The sequence below is a fragment of the Diceros bicornis genome, chromosome 4 (assembly GCF_020826845.1).
Source record: "Diceros bicornis minor isolate mBicDic1 chromosome 4, mDicBic1.mat.cur, whole genome shotgun sequence".
In the NCBI taxonomy this organism is placed as follows: Eukaryota; Metazoa; Chordata; class Mammalia; order Perissodactyla; family Rhinocerotidae; genus Diceros; species Diceros bicornis.
The window spans coordinates 65,380,886-65,405,229 of record NC_080743.1 but is presented as its reverse complement, the minus strand read 5'-3'; the positions used below and the strand labels follow the sequence as shown (position 1 = coordinate 65,405,229).

The 24,344-nt window shown below is 46.1% G+C and overlaps 1 protein-coding gene across 1 annotated transcript; it reads left to right on the top strand.

Moving 5' to 3' along the window:
• The first annotated feature begins 1,563 nt into the window (after positions 1-1,563).
• Positions 1,564-23,977, top strand: CD244 (CD244 molecule). Its single transcript, XM_058539602.1, has 9 exons — positions 1,564-1,762; positions 12,879-13,208; positions 13,298-13,573; positions 15,025-15,132; positions 15,590-15,657; positions 18,040-18,099; positions 19,873-19,938; positions 21,348-21,404; positions 22,487-23,977. Exons 1-9 carry the CDS (start codon positions 1,702-1,704, stop codon positions 22,565-22,567), a joined length of 1,107 nt encoding a protein of 368 aa, XP_058395585.1. The 5' UTR covers positions 1,564-1,701; the 3' UTR covers positions 22,568-23,977.
• The last annotated feature ends 367 nt before the right edge of the window (positions 23,978-24,344 follow it).

Genomic DNA, 24,344 nt, shown 5'->3' with positions numbered 1-24,344 from the left:
GGTAGAGTATGTTAAGGACCGTGAGATACGCAAGTGGTATGCCTGCTCCAGTTTAGTTTCTAGGGGTTGGTGGGTCATCCACATGACTGGCGGGGAGAGGATGGAGCTGGTTTTGGGGTCAGGATCAGTGAAGCAGATTCCTAATTCCTGTTGTTCATTAGTTGCTTTGAACAGTTGGACCTTGTCTTCCGTCTTTCACGGGGGTAAGTTTATCCTTCCTTGTTGCATCATGTCTTGAGTATCACTTCTCAAGGTCAAAGGCATGGCCAGATCAACTCTGAGGAAACTCTCCAGGGGTGAGGGCTGCCCCTTGGGAAAAAACAAAGAAGAGAACAGCTGAAACCATTAGACCAGCTGGAAAAAGCTATGTAGGGCTATGTTTAAAAAAACAAAATGAAACTTACCTATGTCCAAGGTTTTTTACATGCATACTCTCAGGCACAGTTTTTAATTTGGTCCTAAAAACTACCTCATGAGGAAGGGGAGTATTGTTGACCCCACAGGCTCAGAAAGCAACTTGGCCAGGATCACACAGGTCGTGAGTTGCTGAACTGGAACTCAAGTCTATGTCTTTGACTCCAAATCCTGTACTCTGTCCGGAACATCACTGCAGCCTTCATGGCAGCCAAGGCTCTCAGTCTGCCTCCCCTCAGCCCAGCTTCAGACAAGGTGATTGGAAATGGATCAAAGGATGGACAAAGAGAAGAAGGGCTGACCTGAAGGGAACTGAAAGCATTTGCTGCTAAGGGGAAAGCAGAAGAAAGAAAAAGGCACGGAACCCTGGGGAAGGCCTGAAAGCAAATGCTTTCTGGAAAAGGTGGGAAGTCACTGCCCCTACCCCTCCAAGGAGGTGTGAGGAGGGTCAAAAGCTGCCTGGCCCTTCTGGAGAGTGGAATTGAAGTGTGGATGGGAGAGGACCACAAAAATGGGTCTCCATTCTGTCTGGATGAAAGAAGGCAAGAGAAGGAAGGCAGAACTACTATAGGAAAGTAGAAAAAGAGGAAGGGAGGGAATTTAGAAGTACAGTTAGGAAACTGGAGCAAAAGCAAATTCTCATGAAACAATTTGAATTTGTATGTGTTTAAACTTTAGTATCGTCTTGCAGAGCATCCCCAGGTCTGTCAGGTTTGTCAGGTGCCCCCAGTTCTCAGGCCTCCTCCTATGTCTCCCAGTTGCTCCTCTCCTTCAACGCTTCTCCCGCTTGTCTAGGGTCCACTTCTCAGCCCACACTCTCCCCACCCCTCTCCCCTCTGCTTCACACTGCCTGTTGGAATGAGACAGTCTAGCATCATGGCTGTTTGGTCCCCAGGTAGGTTTCTACGTATTGCCAGTAGGATGGAGAGAATTGGAAAATTTCTTGGGCATCTGCCCTTTGAATGAAGCAGCCAGGCTGGGGCAGAGCGAGGGCCAAGGTATTGAAGCTCCCTTTGCAAGCCACTGTGAACTCCGAGCACCCGCCCACTTGAGGCACCCTTTGCAAATTCAGTTTGTGGGAACTGTCAGACCAAGTCTAGGGACTGGGGCTTCCTCAGTGGCCTTATTAGTTGTCAGCCGATGAGAACAGCCTCAAGTTGAGGAAATTGTGGCCAGACAGGCAGTTCTGCTCCCCATCGCCCTCCTGCTGACTCGCGGCTGCTGAGCCTGTGCACTGCGGAGTGTCTGGTGGGATAGGAGCCGGCCTGGCCCCTCTGTCCTTTGGGTATGTTGGGGCAAGCTCTTGCTCTCACACTTCTCCTGCTCCTCAAGGGGCATCAAGGCCAAGGTAAGGAGGTCCAGCCTGGGATGGGTGGGAGCTTGTATGTACTGGGGGCAGTGGCCCTCAGGGAGATCAGAGCCTCTGGATTGTACTGCTTACATGGTCGCCTGTGACTCTGAGCAGCTCCTGACAGCTCTGGACAGGTGAAGTCAGACATGTCAGGCTGGCAGTGGGTTGGGAGGTCCTTGAGAAGCGGATTGGGCCATGCCATCACTAATCCAGGCAGCCTTGGGCAAGGAGATTCCTTTCCACTGGCTTCAATGTACCTTTCTGCATAGTGGGGAGAAAGTGTCCTCCCTGCTGGCTATGAGACGGACAAAGGAAATATCCCCTAATTTGGTGCGATTACCAGCAGAGAGGAGAAGTGGCCCCCGGGCTTGGGTTTCACGAGAAAGTTGAGTGGTTCTGCAGCTCAGAGACTGACAGATTGCTCCCTGTCAGGGAGGGAAGCTGAGCACTGAGGAGGGGAGGGCAGGCCAACAACCAGGACAGAGGCTTAATCTGCATGGCCTGGCCCCTCATCTCTCAGCTCTTCCAGCAGCCCAGAGGCCATAGAAGCCTGAGAATTATTAGGACAATGTTGGCTTGGGGCAGACAGCAGGGAAGGGGGATAAGGAGACAATATTAGGAAGCTCCACAGCAAACGGAAAGCTGTCAGCTGGGTGTCAAGCCATCTCATGTTTACTTGGGGGGATCTCAGCTGTGGGCTGCTCCCCTCATTCTCCAGCCCTGGAGTCTAGGGTGCTCTGAGACTTGGAGCCTGGAGTGACTCTTTGAGGGGCAGCGTGGGTGGGGGTGGAATGAGAGGAGGGCACACTTGGGTGCAAAGGGAGGAAACTGAGGCACAGGGTGTGTGTCCAGGGCCTGTTAGAAGCCCGATATGGAATAAACTCCCCTCCCTGGGTACTTAGTTCAATTCTTGAGCCTCCAAGCGCTCTGGTGTCCTTTAGGAAGACACAATCTAGGCTCAGGTGGTCTTGACATTTGTGATGAATACAGGCAGAGGAAGGCAGAGCGTGACTAGGAACTGGGAGCAGAATGAGAGAGGTCTGGAGCCTGGGGCTCATGTGTGTGGGCTGGTGGGACCCAGTGACCCAGGATCCTAGGCAAGAGAGCCAGGTTGGATCCTCGGTCTAAGCAGCCTCGAAAGTGCCCCAGACAGCTGGGGTAGGACTGAGGGGATTTTGTGCCTGGCTTTGGAGATGAGAGTGACAGAATGTTGAGGCTAACTCTGAGATCATGAGCCTGTGTAACACGAGGACGATGCTCCCTCTGTCCCCATGCCCTGGGCTGCAGCACTCTCTTTGGGCATGGCTATGCCAGACCACTGCAGGTGAAGCGGGCGAGTGATTCTTTGGGCATAAGGAGGCATGGACTTTGGTCTTAGGGAACTTCTCTCTCTTCTTGCTATGTCCTGTATCTGTGGGCCTGGCTGGTGTAAGCTGACTGAAACTGCTCTATTCATTTATTTTAATTTTCAAGCTTTCTAGTTTGAAATAATTTTGGAGTTGCAGAGAAGTTGCAAAAATAATACAAAGATTCTTGAATTTCCTTCACCTAGATTCACCAGTTATTAACACCTTATCACATTGGCTTTATTTCTCTTTCTCTCCATATATATGTGTGTGTATATAAATACATAGTAATTATTATTTTTGCTGAACAATTTGAGGTTAAGTTGCAGACATCATGGCCTTTACTCCTAAATATTTTAGCACATATCTTCGAAGAACAAGGACATTCCTATATCATATCATATCATATCATATCAGCACAATTATCAAATTTAGTAAATTTAACATTGATACAATCAAATACACAGCCCATATTCAAATATTACCAATTTTCCCAATAACATGCCTTATGGCATTTTTTTCCTGATCCAGCATCCAATCAGGATCATGCATTACATTCAGTTGCTATGTCTGAGCTTTGCAAAAATCTTCCAGAGGCTTCTCACTTCAAGCGGAGTAAAAGCCATACATTTTACAGCAGCCGGCCTCCCTGGCCATCTCCCCTTCCTCTTGCTCACTGCATTTCAGCCACACTGGCTGCTGGTCCTTGAACACCTCCACTCCAGGGCTTTGCACTCAGTGTTCTCCACCTGGAACGCTGCTCCTACCCCACCCTCACGGCACCACGTGCCACATGGCTTCCTCCCTCAACCTCTCAGGATTCTGCTCCAATACCACCTTCTCAATGATGCCTTCCCCTCTAAAAATGTCAACCCTGCCATCCTGCAACTCCTTATCTCCCTCTCCACTTATTTTTCTTTGTAGTACTCGTCTCCCTTTTAAATACTACACCGTTTCCTTATTTGTTTTATTTTCTGTCTCCCAGGCTCTTCTTTCCCTCGCTAGAAGGTAAGCTCCTTGAGGCAAGGGCTTTTCTCTGTTTTGTTCGTGATGTATCTTCAGCATCTAGAACAATATCTGGCACAAGTAGACACTCAATAAATATTTATTGAATGAATGAATACTTTTAATAATCCTGGAATAGAGTGAGAGTTTATCTGTCTACTAGAGAGTTTCACTGGGAACAGTTGTTCTAAATTTTAAACCAGAAACTATCTCTGTGGCCTTGAGGAAGTTAACCTCTTGTTTCTCAGTTTTTCACCCATAACTTGAAGTCAGCAGTGGTGCTTGCTTCATAGGGGTGTGTGAGGATTAGACAAGACAGAGTATATAAAGTGCTTAGAAAAACATTGAGTTATAACAAATACCCCAAAATGAACACTCATGTTATTCAGCTCTTTGGAGGCTGGGCATATATTTCACTTAGTTTTGTAATCAGAGTCAAGAAGAGACTATTCAGTAATACTTTGTTGACTTTACTTAATCAAATAGAATGAGAGGTAGAGAATCCTGAGATAAGATGATAAAGTTTTTGTTTTGTTTTTTTAATAAATTAGTGTTTTTTGGTTTTTGGTTTTCTGCTGGGAAAGATTCGCTCTGAGCTAACATCTGTTGCCAATCTTCCTGTTTTTGTTTTTTGTTTTGTTTTGTTCTGTTTTCTCCCCAAAGCCCCAGTACATAGTTGTATGCTCTAGTTGTAAGTCCTTCTACTTATTCTACGTGAGCTGCTGCCACAGCATGGCTACTGACAGACAAGTGGTGTGGTTCTGCGCCCAGGAACCAAACCTGGGCCGCCGAAGCGGACCGTGCCGAACTTGAACCATTAGGCAATCAGGGTTGGCACAAGATGATAAATTTTTAATGTGTGACCCTTTTCTGAGGCTTTCTCATTGTCATAACCAGGATCTTAGGGAGACTTCAACATTTTTAACTTAAAGGAACATGTATTCAAGACATTTAATCATATTATTACGTCCTGCTGTAAAATATTCTAACTGTTTTCACAATAACATCTCCCTCTCTACTCCCATCCCTCCCCTGGATATGTTTTGAGCAGCTCTGTATGAGGCACTGGGCCGGGTGTTGAGAATTCAGTAGTGAGTAAGTACACGGCCCCTGGGCTCGAGGAGTCATGTTAGCTGAGTGAATAGATGAATTATTTTCAGGCATCTTAGAGGCAGATTAGAAAGATTTTGGGGTCAGATGTGTTGGGGATCAGGGACCTACACAGCACTGTCCACAGGAATGGGCCTGGGCCCTGAAGTCCATTTGGGGCCCTAAATTCAGGTTTTGGCTGTGCATCCTGAGAGAATTCCAGAGGACACATTGGAGGCTGTGAACAACCAGGGCTATGGGGTCTGGGTGAGAGGTGCTAGACAAAAAAAGGGCAGGGGCAGCATCTCCCAGATTAGCACTAAGGATCACCACCATTCATACAGATTGTGTTGCAACTTTCACTTCTCGAGGAGGAGTCTCTGATTGTGACTGTTCTGGCTGGGATCCAGGCGAGTTCTAAGAAGACTGGAGTCATTTTTGCTTATCTCTTCCTCATTGCACCTCCCCTCAAACAAAGTGTGACTGGTGAAGTAGCTGGGCACAGGAGAGAGACTGGGACTCAGAGAAGTCAGGGCTGCAGCACCACCCAGCAGGGACCCTGTTCTATAGAAATCACTCTAGGGATAGCCGGCCCATTGGCTTCATAAACAAGCCTTTTTTATTAAAGTGTGACGTGTGTACAGAAAGGGGCACAAAATTATAAATGAATGTCTCAATGTCTCAATGAGTTATTGTTAAATAAACACACCCTTATATCTACCGCATTCTCTCCCATTCATGACATCCTCCCTTTCCACAAAGACAACCACTGTTCTGACTTCTAACATCATAGGTTAGTTTTGCCTGTATATAAATGGAATCACACTGTATGTACTCTTGTGTTTGGCTTCTTTTGCTCAACATCTGATGAGATTTATCTGTTATTACTTGTAGCTGATCATTTTCATGGCTGTATAATATTTCATTGTATGCCTATACAATACTTTATTCATCTAATCTACTATTGATGAACCTTTGGGTCATTTCCAGTTTTTTTTTTCTTTCTATTATAATAATGCTGCTCTGAGCCTTTTGTACATGCTTTTTGTTCGTACATGACTGTTGGGTGTATCTCTAGGGGTATAATCGTGCGGTATGAGTATACACCTGTAGCAGATGCTGCCAAACTGTTTTCCAACGTGACTTAACCAAGCAGTGTGTGAGAGTTCCCTGTTGCTTCGGGGCCACTGGCTTTTCGTTCTGAGGGCCTGTAAACAGGAAATGAAAGCACAGGGGTGTGGAGACTGTAAGGTGAAGGTCAAAGCGAAAAGAACCACAACTCCGTGGCTTTCCTGGTATTCTGCACGAAGTTCCTACGTCAGAGTCATTTCTGGAAGTTACTTGAGGTGCATTCTGGAATTTAACTAATTAATTAATTAGTTAAACAGCTTCATTAAGCCCTTACTATGTTCCAAGAACTATGCAAGATTTTGTGGAGGAACAAAGATAAAACAGATATTGATTCTATCCTTAAGACTCTTTCAGACAGTTAGAGGAAAATAGGCATGAACAATGACAATAACTACAAGGGAAGGCAGAAAATGCCAAGTGTCGCTGACAGGGAGGCTACACTTAGGGTACAAAGGGCTCTGAGAAGATGGAGGTTCCTTCCAGGTGGGGACACTGGGGAAGAGGCCTTGAAGGATAAATAAGAGTTCAAGAGATAGGGATAAAGTCAAGGACAATCTAAGCACAGGGAACAGCCTGAACAGACGTAGGGAAAACACAGAGTTTGAAGGGAACTATGAAAGGCAAATGCACTTACTCTCTTGGAGGAAGACAGTATTACAATGAGATGATTCAGGTCACCGGTACAAAGAGTGGGACAGGGGCCAGGTATGTCTGATGGAGGTAAGGGGGTTGCATGTGGTCAGTAGGAAGCCCCCAAGGGTGAGGCTAGGTCGAGAGGAAGAGAGGAGGTGAAGTGCAACATGAGCCCTGGAGGACACTGTATCTACTTTAGGATTTTGCCTTGACTAGGGCCGGCCCTTTCCCAGCACTCGTGGGATCTCACTGGGCTCCATTCACTCAGGCCCCAGCAGGAAACCCTCCTGTTGCCTTCACCGCAAGCCTGGTGGCATAGCCCTGAGCTGAGAAAACCTCAACATCCTTTTGTTGGCTGGTGGAAGTTATACTGCCAGGGACTCTCCCCTGCCCCGTCTCCAGGCGACCAGGCCTCACCTCTTCTCCAACCAGCATGTCCAGGTCAGAGGAGGCTGAGCTGACTGTGGACACTGCATGGCCTTGAAGGCTGGAGCTCCTGCACCCGGGCTCAGGGTTGAGTGAGAGACACTGCTGGGTCAGATTATCTCCTTGACCATCCTCCGAGCTGGCTTCCCACTTCTTCCTGAGGAGGAAGACAGGTGATTAACCTGTCTTCTGCTATCCCTCTGCAGAGTTACTGTTTCACCTTGTTTGTTCTTAACCACCGGAAGAGGGGCTCTGAAGCTGCTGAGCAGTAGCAACAGCTGTGGCAGCAGCCCTGGTCCCACCTCTGACCACCGGAATCTGCTGTGGGCTCTCCCCTCTGAATAATCCAGCTCTCGTTGTTGGGGCCTCCTCCATCTCTCACTAAGCATGTGAGACCTTGTGTTGAAGTTATTTTTTCATACTGGCCAAGTTTCATACTGGCCTCTCTTGGCTCTCCATTTGGCATATACACCCCTCTGGGACAGGGACTGAGGTCTCTTTGTATCAATCACAATTCCCAGTCAAGAGGTCCACCTTGACCTCTTGCCTTTCCACTGTATCTACCCCACAACCTCACCCTAGCCCCCAGCCCCATCCAGCCCTGCCTCACTCCGACCATCTTCCTCCTTCCCACACTGGGCTGTTGAGAGATGCAGAAGAAAATTCAACAACAAAGAGCAACCACAGATTCAGAGCCTCCAATCTCAGCTGGGCCCTCAGTGTCCTGAGAATCCTTGTTTCTGATCCACAGCTTCTCCCATTTCCCAAAGAGGTGATTCCACACCTTCACCATCTCTTCAAGGTCCTCTTCCACCATCACAGACTCTATCAGCCTACACCCTCCTTCTTCAAGAAAAGGGAAACACCAGTTAGGAATTCCATCAGCCCCGCTAACAATTCCACAGTGCTGAAGACACCAGTGAGGGATTCCCCAATGTCAACCTACCTTACCTACTCCCATGAGCAACACATCCACCTCTACTTTGTGCTAGGATGCTCTCCTCCCTTCCTTGGCCAGTTCTTCCCCGTGTGCTCTGGACATCACTGCTTCATCCAGGAGGCCAGCCAGGACCTGCACAGTCCCTGAGGACATCTCTGATCTTTTCTCAACTGCTCCTTTTCTCCTGGCTTTCTGCTCTTAGTTCATTTTCCTCCGGTTTAAAAAACTGTATTGGAAAACGACCCAGTTTTTCCCTCCTATGTCTTTCTGTCCTGTGTGTCTCCTTTACTCGTCACATAGAACACTTCATTTCTGACACCTCTGGTCACCAAATGTGGGGATTTTTCTCACATCAAGCAATTCTTTGCAACTCCCGCTGGGTGTCCTACAATTCAACTCAATTCTGACACTGCCTACCCAGAGATAACATCAGATCCCACAGGTTAAGGGTTCAGTCCCACAAGACTGCTCCCTGCTCCACTTTAGATGCCAGTCGCAAGCCCAGGTTATCACCTGTGTTTCTGACCGACTGTCTGTAGATCAGCAGTTCCAATGACCCCCTCTTCAGGTTTGATTAATTTGCTAGAACAGCTCACAGAACTTAGGGAAACACTTACTGATGTTTATCAGTTTATTAAAGGATATGATAAAGGATACAGAAGAACAGCTAGATGAAGAGATACACAAGGCATGGTTTGAGAGGTTCCTGAGTGCAGGAGCTTCTGACCCTGTGGAGATGGGGTGCATCCCGGTATGGATGTGTTCATCCACCTGGAAGCTCCCCAAAACCTGTGCTATTGGGATTTTTATGGCACGTCCTCACATAGGCATGATGAATTTCCAACCTGTCTCCCTTCTCTGGAGGGTGGGGCATGGTGCTGAAAATTCCAAGCTTTAGTCATCGCTTGGGCTTTCTGGTGACCAGTGCCCCCATCCAGGAGCCATCCAAGAGCCCACCCAGAGTCACCTCATTAGAACAAAAGATGCTCCTCGTGCTCTTAACACTTAGGAATTTACAAGGTTTTTAGGAGCCTTGTGTCAGGGATGGAGTCAAAGATCAAATAATTGAACAAGACATACTCTTATCACTTAGGAAATTACAAGTGTTTTAGGAGCTCCGTGCCAGGAATCAGGGGAAGAGACAAATATATGTATTTTCTACTATCTCACAAAAACGAAAACAACAAACCAAAATAACACTTGGTGTTCTTCTTCTTGTAGCTTCTTTCTAGCTCCTTTTTATTTGGAGACAAACCTTCCTTAACTGTATAAACTAATACAATATTACCTAAAAATAAAAGAAAATATAATGGTATAGTTTTTAAAATGACCACAAAGGCAGTATAGCCTCAGGACTGTAGATCACACACTTGATTGCTTAACTATTTAACAGTCTAGTCAATAACTTAATCATCTTCCTGCATAATTCATATTCAACTTTGTGATAGCAAAGGAGAACGAGAAAAAGAGTTCTATGTTTTGATCTGGGTGGTTATATAGGAATTTACTTTATAATCATTCATTGTACTATACTACATTTATATTTTAGGCATCTTTTAATATTTGTGCTACCTCTCACAATTTTATAAAAGGTAAAAATAAAATAAATCTACCAAAAATCCCTAAAAATTAAATTTATGTTCTAGCACCTCACTCTCCAAACCTGCTGGAGAGAGCTGTATTACCATCCTTACCCGACTCATAAGCTGGAAGTGTGGGTGTCCTTACCCATGCTGCCACTCTGCCTGTAATGCCCTCCTTCATCTTCCTTTCTCCATCCACCAGGCAGGCCAATTAATCGAATCCAAGGAGGGGTTGGAAGTGAACCCTATCTCTTGATGATAGAAGGAGCTGCAAAGTCACATTGCAAGGGGCATGGCCATTTTTGCATTCTGTCACACCAGTTCTCTGCTGAAATTCTCCAACTGAAATTTTATCTCCTTAAATGTATTAAACATAATTACTTTAAAGTTTATGACTAATAACTTGGTTATCTAGATGCCCCTTGGGTCTATTTCTATTGCCTGTTTTTTCTTTTGGTTTTCAGATGTGTTTCCTCTTCTTGCACGTGTTTATTTTTTATTTCATTTTGGACACTATGTATGAAAAATTTTAGAAATAATTTGATTCTCGGGTTGATGTTATTTTCCTTCAGGAATAATTTATATTTGCCTTTAGTAGGCAGGTAGGTTAGAAATACGAGAAATTCTAGATCACTTTAATCCAATTCACAGTTAAGTTTTACTAGGCTTCAGTTCCTGTGCGAACTGGTCTATTTATTCTTCACACTTATTCTTAGTGTGTAGTGCCTTATGGTACCAACCCCAAATCTGATGGATTATACCCATTTCCTAAGAGGAGCTTGCTGAACTCCATGATCTCTTAGTTCCTTGAGTTTGTTGTAAGCTTTGCTTGGCTTCTTAGTTTTTCAGCTGCTTTTTATGGCATTAGAAAAGCCTCCAGGGAATAGCAGTCAAAAATGCTGGTCTCACCTCTCTAAGTTTCTGTCTTCCAGAATGTTGGCTCAATAATATTTCACTGTTTTATTAGCTCTCTGATGCATTTAATAATGTGGTTTTATATTTTGCCCTTTTTTTTTCTAGTTATTCTCAATGAGAGAGTTGGTTGGCATGTCTTAATCTGGTCTTCCAATATCAGAATTAGAATTTCTTAGATGATTCTTTATCTCAACCATTAAGTGTATGCTGCAGAATAAAAATATATTCTGTTCCCGGATCACAAATTCTCTGGAGTCAGGAACCATGTCTTATACACAAAGAGGCCCTGACTCTTCAGGGCCCCAGTTATAGTGGGGACTCAGTAAATACTGAATAATTGATGATGATAGTGTATGTCCTTTTTGCAGGTTTAGTAATTATTTTTCTATTCATATTTGTTCTCAGGATCTTTGGGCAATGCTAGTTGAGTTGGCCTGTTCTCAAATATGGTGTTAGGACCTTGGGAGACAAAGACACAGAGATGCACGGCACAGTCTCTGCTTTTGGTTTGGTAATAGACAGAGCCAGTTCAAGTCATAGGAATATGAATAGGAGCATCATATATTTACTCTTAGGAGTAGATCAAGATCAAAGAAACATATTCTATCAACCTAGTAGTAATTACAAGTCCTTCAATAGTTTACACAGTCTCGAGGAAATGCCAGGGTGAAAATGTGGTTGGGAGTGAGCGCATTTATAATGCATATGGACATCTAAAAATCCCTCTCTCTCCATTGTTCTCTTCTCGATGCCCTCCATTTTAACAGATACATTTGTATAACTATCCCTGTCTTCTAGTCTGTCTTCCAAATTCTCCCTGACCCTCTCCAACCCACCTAGACAGACTTTTTTATTTCCTACATCTACTGGGCCATGCCACATAGCTACCCTGCCAAAAATGACCACAGGAACTTCCACATTTCTTTATTGACTACACTGGGCTGCTCTAGGGTGGGCAATGACAAGTAGCTCTATGTCACACTCCATGTTCATTAGCTCCCATCGTGACCCCTAGAGAAGGAAGTGCTGAGATATGCCTAGGCAGTATAGTTTTATTTTTCTCTTTTTAATTGTTTTCTAGGGAGCAATCCTTGTGGAGACTTTCTAGTGACTAAAAAATTGGGAAACACTAATGAGTAATGAACATAGTAGGATGTGCCAAGTACTACAAGAGAGGATTATGAATCTAGCTCTATCGGAGGACAGAGGAAGGAGCCATGAATTCAGCTTGGAGGGTTAGTGGTACTGGGTCTGGCCATTTGGAATTTCCAGTAGTCACTGCTGGCCACTAGTGGTTGCCCCAGCACTGTAGGGAGGGAGTCACATCAGATATGGTGTTTATAACATTGTGGTTAAGAATTCATCTTGTGAAGCCAAATTGACTGGATTTCCAGCTCATCTTTCTCACTATGTAACTTAGGCTAGTTACTTGTAAGTTCTTTCTAGCTCAGTTTCCTCTCCTGTAAAATGGGAATAAGACTCGTGTAGGGGGGGCCAGCCTGGTGGCATAGTGGTTAAGTTTGCATGCTCTGTTTTGGCGGCCTGGGGTTCCCATCCCGGGTGCGGACATATGCATTGTTTATCAAGCCATGCTGTGGCAGGCGTCCCACATATAAAGTAGAGGAAGATGGGCATGGATGTTAGCCCAGGACCAATCTTCCTCAGCAAAAAGAGAAGGATTGACAACAGTTGTTAGCTCAGGGTTAATCTTCCTCACCAGAAAAAAAAAAAAAAAACTCTTGTAGGGTCATTGTGAAGTCAAATAGATAAAACATGTAAAGTGTTTAAAACTTGCCTATCCCATAGTAAGCACTCAAATGATTTTAGCTATTATTACTGGTCTGTGGGCTCCTTCAGAGTAGAGGCCCAGAGCTTGGGGAGAAGGGGAGGGAGAGAGAGGGAAGTCCACTTTCAGGTTCTTTTAGGCTCTGGGCTCCTCATATTCACCCCTATCTTCTTGGTTTAAGGGAAGTCATATCCAACTGCCCACAGTGCTCAGGACTGACACCCTTCTTGCCACCTCCAGCCTGAGTTCTCTTTCCTAGAATCCCTAAATTCTGCTGATGCTGTGGTTGGACTCTCAGGAGAGCCTCTCTGGTTACGGCCCCCCCGCACACAGACAAACGCAAGCTCTGCTCGCTGGAAGGTGCAGCTGCTCTCAAAGACAGATTTTAATGTGATACTGTCTTGGAATAATCATTCAAACAGTTTAGATTGGACTTCAAATAATTCCACGAAGAGATTCAATTTTACGACTGAGGACTTGACTCTGATCATCAAGGCAGCTCAGCAGCAGGACAGCGGTCTCTACCTCCTGGAGGTCACCGTTAGTTCTGGGAAAGTTTGGACAAGCCAGTTTCAAGTCTCTGTATTTGGTGAGTCCTCAGGACAGCTCACTCTGCCCCTCTGACTCCAGCAGGGCTTGTATTTCCAATGCCTTTCTGATCAGAATCTCTGCTTCCAGATCATGTTGAGAAGCCCTATCTGCAGGGAAAGTTGACGGCCCTGGAGAGAGGGATGTGCCAAGCAGTTCTGAACTGCTCAGTCTCCAGTGGTGGCAATGTGAGCTACGCTTGGTACAGAGGGAGTGAGCTGATCCCCACATCAAGGAATGTCACCTACCTGGAGGAGGAGACTGATGTCAATGGCTCACATGTATATACGTGCAATGTCAGCAATCCTATCAGCTGGGCACATGACACCCTCAACTTCACCCGGGGCTGTTCGAGTGCCCATCAGAGTAAGTGGAGCACTTGGGGCTATAACAGGGGCTAAAGGTGTTGGACCCCACAACCAGGTTCATGTACAAGAGAGACTTGGGTATGAGATCCATTGGTTCCTCCCCCAGTGCTTTGCAGCCCTTCCCCAGGGGGGTCCTGGCTTCTAGCACACAGTTTGTAAAGCCAGGCTTGTCTGAGTCTGGGAAGAATATTATCCCCATCAACAATCTCCTAGGAGATGCGAGTTTTTCCTTCACATAGAGAATGCTGAGTTTGGTGAGTCACAGCCCTGTCATGGCTGCTGATCGTTATTTTCTTTCTCTGAGAGATGATTGGAGACTTGTTTGCTCTTCCCAAGTGATAACACCCCCAAGCCACATAGTTGTCCAAGAAGTGACTATGCTGTACAGCAGTACCCTGGGTCATGCATCAGGATGATCACAGGGGTGCCTAGAAGAGTTCTTAGTTTATTGCTTATGCCTATCCTGAGAGTTACCCTGAGTTAAGTCTGCACCACTTTTTATTATATAAACAAAGACTCAGTGTGCCATCAGCATGGGCGATACAGGGGAAAAACAATCTGTAGTTCTTGTCCTTAAGGAACTTACAGCCACATAGGGGCACAAAACTAAGTACTCATGGGCAAAAAGAAGCGAACAAGCTGCAGCAGTGTGTAGTGACAAGAACACTGGTTTTTGGGTCATGTCAGCTATGGCTTCATCATTCACTAGCCCTGTGATCTCAGGAAGATTCATTAACCTCTCTGAGCCTTAATTTTTCTCTTGCGTAAATGGGGATGGTAACAATAAGTACTTCACTGGATTGCCGTTAAGATTAAATGAGATAATGTTTGTAAAAAGTCTAGTCACCTGGCACCTGGAACACTTCATTCCTTTCCCTTCTCCCCCTGTTGGTTGGATTATATATCAGGCTACATATGTGACACAAACGTTAAATGTAGAAGTTCAAATGAGGAAGAGCAGCAAAGGCAGGGTAGCAGGAAGGTGAAATGGAAGACTTGCCTGGCACATAGTAGGCATGCAATAAATGTTTGTTGAGTTAAAAGCAAAAGAATGGATAGATGTGACATTTGCTATGCCAGATCTTTACATATATTAGATCATGTAATTTACCCCCATATGTGGATAACATTATTTCCTTTTTATAAGTGAGAAAAACGGGCTCAGAGAGGCTAAGGAAGTTGCACAAGGGTGCATAGCTCATAGAAGTAGAGTCTGAGCCAGGCCTGTCAGATATTAATACCCATGCTCTTAGCATCAGTCAGGGGAGGTCACCCAATTGAGCAGAGGGACAATCTTGATGGTGAATTCACAGGTAAATTCAGGTGAGGAGACCAGCCACACCAGAGAGGAGTATGAGTTTTGAGACAGCCCATGAAGCAGACAGGTAGGGAGGGAGAAGAGAGAGGGCTGAGCGAGTGCTTAGGCCTCGTGCCTTCTGTATCCCTCAGAATTCGTCTTTCTGCCCTATTTGGTGATCACCATGATTCTGCTAATCACACTTTTCCTTGGCACCCTCACCTGCTTCTGTGTGCGGAAGAGGAAGAGGAAGCAGTCACGTAAGTGGAGGGTCCCAAGGAGGGGCTGTTGGCCAATTTGACATCCCCAGCAGCCTGTGCCTGGGAGCACAGCACCTGCTTTCCCTCAGGGACTGTTGGATACACACGTCCATGGTTGGGGGAGGGGAAGCAGTGGCTGCTGGGCCCTTTCTCCCAGTTCCTGCTTTCTGGGGTGCCAGCCCAATATTTATAGTCTGATCCCCAACATGCAGATTTACTGCAAGTAGCTGGTTTGGTGGGGGTCTGCCCAGCCTGACAGAGTAGAGATGTCACTGCTGGTTGCTGCCCTTGTGCTCTTAGGGTATCCTGGGAAGAGCACTAACTTCCCTCCTCTCTAGAAGCTTACTTGATGTCTTGGCCATCTGGGATGGAGGTGAGACTGCCAGAAGCAGAAGTCTGGACAAGATGCCCTCTGGACGTCTCTGCAACTATGTTCTTTGCTTCCTTTCTCTCACAGAGACCAGCTCAGGGGAATACTTGACAATTTATGAAGATGTCAACAACCTGCAAATCAGGAGAAATCAAGTACGGCACCCTAGGGGCTGGGCTTTGTCTTAACTGGTCTGGAAGACGCTCTTAGGAGGATGACCATTCGGAGCAGAGGGACAAAGAGAACCAGACAATTGTCCTCTCAAAGTGATCTTCAGCCCCCTCCATCTATCTTTTCTCCGTCAGCCTCCTAGCTCTGGCCATGGAGGAAAAGAGGAAAACAAGGGAGCAGAGAAGATGAAAGGAGGCAGAAGCGGCATCTTGGTGTGGATTCATACCTGCTGAGAAGGGATGGAGCACAAAGAAATCCATAGCAGAGGGCAGAATGCTCCTTCTGCCTCCCCAGCTGGCACCCTGGTGTCCTAATTTCTGCCCAGTCTAACCAGCTGGGTTAAGCCCCAGGAAGAGTCCAACCTTCTGTTATATTGTGTCTGAGCACAAATTCTCCTAACCCTGCAAGTCCAAGTTTACTTGTGTGGGTCCCTTGATCATTGCCCAGGCTGGGGAGGATGCCAGCCTGACCAGCCAAAGTATAACAGTTTTGTAGCTGGCTCAGGGAACTGCATTCACAACGTTTTGGGAAAAAAGGCCTGAGTCTGGCTGAGGTACTAGAGAGAGTAACCAGCTTAGCGTAGGGGTGATGGACAGTCCAGAGCTGGCTCCTCCGGGAACCTCTCTCGCCAGTCTCTGTGGGCAGTGGCCAGCTCTGCCTGTCACCTAAGGGTGCAGAAGAGGAGGAAACTGCAGAGGGGCTGCAGGGGGCCCCCCAGTGCTCTGCCCCTGCACAGGGCAGGATGTGGTGACAGGCCTGGGGGAAGGCAGTGGCTAACGGAACTGCCAGGTGGGAAGGGTGGGGGCATGGGGGGAAGGGCCCTCTTCCCACCCCCATTCCTGGCGCTTGGCCTAGGGACGTGAGGCAGGAAGTCACAGGGTGGTCTCTTGTGCCCTATCACATGTGTGAGGCCCTGTGAGGCCTCCTCCAACAGAGACGCAGCTTCCCTCAGGTCTGGGCTCAGTGGGATTAGGAGTCAGGACAGCTCCCCCAGCCCATTTCCTTGCCCCAGCAGTGGAATATTGGGGTATGAAAAATAAAAGCAGACTTTGTTTCTCCCATCACTACCAGACTCTGGTAGAAATTCCCAAGAGCAAGTGCATCTACCTACAGCCACTAATGCCCAAATGCTCACTACAAATAGCCTTTTCTCCCTACAAAATGAAGATTACTTTAGATTAGATAAAGGAAGGAGAATATAGGGATAAATAACTATTTAGAGTAAAAAAACAATACCTCTTGGGAATTCAGGCCTATTACTCTGCTTCTGACTCAGAGGTTCCTCCCTCTCATGGCCTCCTCCTTCCTTGGCCTCTCCCTACTGTCTCCAAGGTTCTGTTTGACGGCCTAAATCTCAAGCTTCACGTGGTCTCACTTTGAGGCCCAGCTCCGACCTTTCTGGAGACACTTCACTTAGGTCTAGGCAGAAGAGAGAAGCAACAAACTCCTGTTTCTTGCCAGATATGCGTGACTCTCCAGCCTCCAAGGATGGCTGATATTTTTCTGCTCCTCTTAACGACTTCCCACTTCCCGGGAGCTCAGCCTCTACCTTGTCGAGTGAACTCTGCTGGTCTCTCCTGGCTCCCCACCAGAGTCCAATCTGGTAATATGCACTCAGGGGCAAGCAGCATAAAACACCTCCAATCTCTTGTGGGGCAGGACAAGAGGAGGCAAGCAGGAAGAGTGGGTGACCCCTGCCTTTGGCCTTAGGTGCAGGGTTCCACCCAGCACTGCTGCTGCCCAGGGAGCAGGCTTGAGGCCAAGGGCAATCCGGTCACCAAGGCTGGATCTAGAGAGGGGGCTTTAGTGTGCTCAGTCTTCAAAACGTTTAAAGCCTCTGAATTTCAGTGCCCTGAGTTAAGGCTCAGATCACAGCCCTACTCAGAGCTCAGCTCATTATCAGTGGTGGTGTGGTAAATTTAGTCAAAAAGTCAGCAAAAGCAAGTTCCTAAGTTACCAAAGTAAAGCAAGTGACGGGAGCCACCTTGGGCAGGGTCACTGGTTGTAATCCCTTCTCACCTGGGTGGTTTCTCGCTCCTGACACTAATGCTGCACTGTGAGCTGCTCTTTCTGTCTCTCCCCATCCCCGGGTGACCAATGACCTCCTCTCTCCCCTGCTTCCAAGAGCCCCTTTTCTTTCTTTTGTTTTTTTTTTTTTTTGGTTTCAATATAATTTATTTATTTTTTTATTATTATTTTTTTATTGTGAAATTTTTGTTGTACATTATTGTTTGTCAGTCACCATGTAAATGCATCCCTCCGCCCCTTGAACCCCTTTTCTTTCTGCTCTTCTCACTCCATCCGAATCTGGACAGACACAGCTGCCCACTCACATTACCACATGTCCTTTACTGTTTCCTGTGCAGGAACAGTGGCAGAATCCCCCTGGAAAAGGAAGCACCGTCTACTCCATGATCCAGTCCCGGGTACGACTCTTGTTTCTCTAATCCATTCCATACCTGTCTACAGGGCTTCCTCATGCCCCCAAGACACTCATATCCTTGAACGGCAGAATAAACCTTGGTCCTCTGGAATCTAGAAGATAGCCACTTGGTTTCAGCTGCATTAAGTTGTTTGAAAAGATCAGTGTGGATCTGGAGTGTCTTGACAGAGCTGAACAGAGCTGGAAAGTCTGATGCAGGCTTTCTTTTTTCTCCCATGCCTGGCAGCAGGAGTGGCCCAGAAAAAGTCAGTAGGAGAAGGAAATCTTTCAGGGAACCCAACTTCTGTTTTCCCTCTCTGCTGCTTCCAATACCTGGGGCCCTTGTACTTTTTATGGTCTATGCACTCTTTATTGTACTTGTTCTCAGGAAATAATGGATCTATGTTGTTCTCTTTTATTTTATTATGGCAATGATAACATTCATTAAATACTTACTATGTCCATTTTCTTAACGAATTTCACATAACCTCATGACCACGCATACTAGATCTCATGAAGTCAGCCTAATACAAACCTCATTTCACAGATGAATAAACAGACTCAGAGGTTAACTAATGTGCTCAAGGCCATGTAGCTGGGTAGTGGCAAAGCTGAGCCACACGGTTTCTGAATCTCCGCTCCACCTCCCCCCAACCCATCTCTAACATTCTGGGATTATAGAAATTTACCCATGAAGTGGAGAAATTTCCTCTAATACTGACAGCTAAGACGACATTATTGATAACCCAGGCTGGGGCATCTCTCTCAAGGGAAATGCTGCCTCCTGGTGGCCAGTGGTGAAAAATTTCTGATAAAAATGACTTCAGAGAATTAAGACCTGAAGCAGCAACCTCTTCAGTTTGGTGGCTAAGATACAGAGCAAAGAAAATCCTTGGGGAATGTTGACAGGCTTCAGAGAAAGATCAGGAAGAGGAGAAAGGAAGGGGAAGAGGGGGAGAGAAGGCAGTGAAGGGGAGAGGAAGAGAGGAGAGAAGTGGAGGAGAAGAGAAGAAAGGAGGGAGGAGGCCTCCACCACTCAGCCACTCTGGCATTCTCAAGGTCGGTGTTGTCTCCTCTTGATTTCCTTAAGACAATGTGATTCACTGAGAGTGGATCGAGTCAAAGAGCCTTAAAGAGATATGTAAGAGCGATTGATATCTGCCCGTTGTCTGACATGAGCCACATTGAATTCCAACAAGAGGAATTTGAATTAATGGCATGAAGAGCTCTTCTCAGACTGAGATGTTGACTGAGAATGAGATTCCTCCTCTGGAGCATCTTAGGAAGAGGATCGTTACCTGCTTTTGAGGACACCTGGTTCAGGCCCAGAGAAGGAAGGCATGTTGCCAAAGGGAGGCATTGAGATGTTAAGAAAAGAACCCTGGAGAGTTCTTTTCTTAACATAAATCCTTAACTTAAACTAACTTTTCTTAAGTCCTGCTTCTACTGCAAATACCCTGACTTGGGCTGTTTACCCTTTTAGAGCCTCGTCTGTAGAATGTGGCAAATTATGATCATTTCTATCTTATAGGAGTGTTATGAGTGTTAGGGGAGAACACATGTGCAGAATGAGTGCTCAGCAGACAGTAGCTGTCTTTAATGACAGAGTGGGACTAGCATTCAGATTGACCTCCCAACTAGTCCAAGGTTCTTTTCACTAACACTTAAAGCTTCTGTCTGAGTGGGGTTGAGGGGGAGGGATGGAAGAAGTGACCTCTCTTTCTAGGGTTGTGCTGCATCTATGCTTCTGAAATGACTTTATTTCTCTTCTCTGTAGTCTTCTGCTTCCACATCACAAGAAACTGCAAATACATTATATGCATTAATACAGCCTTCCCAGAAGGTGAGTCTCCTCCTCCAGGGGTGCCATTGATACAGATGTGTATTTTGCATGTGCATAGGCAGGCACGTGTTGGTAGAGAGTGTGTGCACTTCCAAGGGAGTTGTATTCCACTGTATGTATCTGTGTAGCTTGTGTTAAATGACCTTATTTAAATGTTAATGGGCCAACTAGAAATGTCTTTCTGGGTCTGTCTGGAGAAAAAGAACAGCTCTGAGACTAAGAGAACAGTGGATTAAAGGAGTTTCTATGGGAGGCAGAGGACAATCAGAAAGGAGGTGCTTTGTGCAGAGGCACCATGGAGTCCTTAGTAGGCCAGCTGAGGCTATGGCAAGAGATCCTGGAGGGGTTTTTCAAGGCAGGTGTATATAGCCTGGAGCTGGAGGAGTAGACTGGACCAAGAGAGACACAGTGTTGACTTTCAGGAAACCAGACAAAGGTTCTGGCCAGTCACCTGCTGGTGGAGGCCCCGGACTAAAGTAATCCATCATGGTCCCCTAGAATCCTCCTCCAAGCTGAGCTTACAGCTCTTATGTGTACCTAGAACCACAGAGTTGGGTATCCTGGTGCCCTGGTCATCTTTTCACCTTTGGTGGGAGGGGGTGGGAAGAATGGTATTCCTGAGGCTGGAGTCACGGTATGAAGTCATAACCTTAACATGGTAGTTTGGGAAGTTGGGAATCTGCCAAACTATGGAATTGCTGAATACATGCCCATCAGCAATCATGTGTTCATATCAAATCCAGGAGAGTTTAGGACAGATTTTCAGAATTTTCACTCATCCTTCTTCCAATAAGTCATTCAATCAACTTGGATTTCACAAGAGATATTTATATTTAAATTATATACTACGATACATGAACATATAGAGAGTAACAGACACCATGGTCACATGTTTTGGTATTATGTTATGAAGACTCTGCATACCACTGAGAGTGCTTCTGAATTCTAGTGTTTCCATCATTTCACCATGTTCAGGGTATGTGCTAGGGTTGGGACTTATCTGTGTGCCAGAATTGTGTACACCAGGGGTGTGTGTGTATGCTATGTGTTGAAGAGATACATGGTTTGAGGCAGTATTAGATTTGTCTGAAGGATACGTGTGTATGTGTATGTGCATGTGTGCTGTGAATGTGTGTATGTGTGGTTTTGAGGGGCATATGGGTGTGGGATACTAAACTCTGACTTTAGTTCAGAAATTTCACATCATATGCAAGTTGTATTGTGCCTTCTCTGGAAAGCATAAACCCACCATGGTTTCCTCCTGGGGTAGGAGATTCTATTCATTTCTGGCTGGGGATACTACAGGGACTTTCTGGGCCCAGAGTCTCTTTTGGGACTTCTCACATCATTTACAAGTGGGACACGTCTTAACTTGAAGTTAAGCACTCTTTAACCCTCTGAATTTCCAGTCTGGATCCAAGAAGAGGAACCACAGCCCTCCCTTCAGTAGCACTATCTACGAAGAGGTAAGATTCTGGAACTCCCTCTGAATGGGTTTAGTGCCCAAGGCATAGCCCTGAAGTCATACCCTTGTGAAAAAGTCATCCACAGAGTCCCAGAGCTGTAAGAATTTTAGGGATCCTCTGATCCAGGTCTTCATTATAGAGAAGAAGAAACTGAGGTCCAGGAAGAGTGAGAGTCTAACCCAAGGTCATATTACATTTGACTCTTACTAGAGAGCTTGAGTTTTAAATTAGGGCTGTCCCCAGGCTAGTCCCTCAGCTGTGGGCCACACATTGGACATGTCTCCTTCCGGGGGGTGGGGAGGGGGTAAGGGGGGGGATAAGTGAATCTAAATGATTTCCTAAAGTTAGCAAGTAATTGGGAATCATTCCAGGACATAAGTGATCTTAAGCTGCTGCTGGGATGGACATTGTATAAAGATGACGACTGAGCCTGGTGGCTGAATTGATTCCCATTAGGCCATTTAGGGGATGGAAAGTAGGGGCTCAACATTTATTGCGGGTTTATTATATATACGGTGGCCTGCCAGTGGTTTCACATGAATTATCTCATTTAATCCTTACAGAATGCTATGAAGTAGGTATAATTATACTTTCCATTTATACCCAGAGAAATTAAATCATAGAGAGTACCCCCACCCATTAGTCTCATACTACACTTTTGAGCATCCACCTGTGATCCAATAAAGATGTTGCCATTTGTCACAAGGGAGAGAGTGGACGGGTGTCTGCTGGGATTCCTGGCGCTTCAGCTGTAGCCCCACATTAAACCCAACTGGACAGTTCAGGACAGTCCAGTATAGACCCTTGTGTAGTTCAGGGTTGTAGAGGACACTGTGCCAAGGCAATCTAGGCGGTTCATAAAGAAGCATGATGTGGTTAAAAAAACACTAGCATTGGAGCCAGAAGAACTAGATTCAAGCCCTTCCTTTACTTCATTCTAGCTCTTGACTCTGAGTTATTTGTTTCACCTCTTTGAGCTTCACTTTCTCAATCTGTAAAATGGGGATGATAATTCATACCCCACTGGGTTGTAATGACAATGTCCTAGTGGGAGGGTCTGAAGTTCTCCTTTTCTTCCACAGGTTGGAAAGAGACAACTCAAAGCCCAGAACCCTGCTCGATTGAGCCGCAAGGAGCTGGAGAACTTTTGTATATATTCCTAGTTGACACAGCTGCTCTCATCTCTCTTACATCCCAGCATCTGCTTTGGGAATCAGCACAATGGATGATACCACATGAGTCTCTGCAGAACAGTTTCTAGTTTGGAGAGGAGATGAGAGTTTGTTCATGGTCTATATATATATATTTTTTTTTTAAATGATTTCTAACAGCCATTATAAGGGCAAGGCTGTTAAATAATCTCTCTCAATTTACAGACTGGACAAGAATGGGTGGTGAGGTTAGGTAGTTCACGAAAGACCACACAGCAAGTCCAAGTACGGGTAGTCTTTCAAGTGCTATGTAAATGTAGGGTGGTGTTATTATTAACATCAAGATTCTCTTCTGGTTTTCTAATCTGTTACTCATTTCCGCTCCTCCCTAATCTGGGATGAGGGCATTTCTAGATGTTCCCCTTGCCATGGCCCATCTTCCAAAGAGGAAGGAAACATAACCGTGACTCAGACAAAGAGGAACAGCCCCCCTCTGTGAAGGTGGGCTAACTAGCCGTTAAGCCACTGGCAGGTTCTCCCAGGGGGCTGGGCCTGGGCTTTACTCAAATACAGAGGAAAAACTCCCCCACCACATATTTAACCTCTCCCTCTGGCCAATTGGTCACAAGGGGGAGTGGGCAGGAGTGAGAGGAGATGGTGCAGAGGAAGCCTGTCTCTGAGTGGAAAAATCACCCCGAGCCCACACTGTCCTGATGGTTGGGCAGTGAGACCTGCTTTGTCTACAGTATGATGTTTGATTTACGAAAGCACATTGTTAGACATCTATTTTGTTTTCTTCATAAAATCTTCACAATTAGAAACCATATCTTATTAAGTTCTGAGTCCTGATGAGGGCTCCCTATGGCACACGCTGGAGGGAGGGCTCAGACAGCTGAGCAATTGGGAACTAGATGCTACGCTGGGCTCCGCTGAGTCTTGAGGCCAGACCTTTCCACAAGGCTGTGGGGAGCAGGCTGAGACACTGGCTGAGCCCAGGAAAGGGATGAAGGTGAACTGGAAGAGACCCTACTCAGAGACCCCAACAGGTGATATTGCATGGAGCCTGGTTCTTCAACTGCCCCACTCTGTATTTAACATATGAATTTAATATAAAACTGTGGTGTTAGTCAGAGGCAGTCTAAATTTCTTTCCTGAATTACATTTATGTGTCTCCTCCATAATCTGTGCTTTTCCTCTTTATAGCAGCCAAAGTACACTGTGGGCCATCAATAAATGTATGTCTATCTAATTCCTGCTGGAGAAGAGTCTGGCCTTCTGGTGAGCAGTCAGTGTCTCTCAGCCTTGTTCACACTGGAACAGCAGATTCTGGGACCCCCGATCCCAGGGGGACATTCAGTCTCGTGGGAGATAGCCACAACATGCACTTGCTCATGCTCTATCTGATCCCTCTCCGCTGCATGGCTGGCCGGGCTGGCTTCCTCCCGGAGACAATTGTGGAGACAGGCCATATCCTGGAGAAAGTGTCAAGAGTAAAAACCAGGAAAATATATGCAAAAGGAGTCTAGGGGGTCTGAGGTATGTTTTGGGAGCTGAGTTGCAGAGTCAAGTAGTGTGGTAAGCAGAAGGAGCAGGAAATGATGGGGGCTGGAGCAGTCCAGATGAACACCAGAGACACTGACCACTGACCGCTGCTGGCCTTTCTTGTGTCCTGAGTTGTGTAGATCTTGAACTGGCCAGAAGAGACTCTATGGGCCCAGGGCTTTTGGGGACGCTCTATTCTGGAGTGTAACAAAGTATAGTACCATCATATTATGTGAGCTTTTGAGCT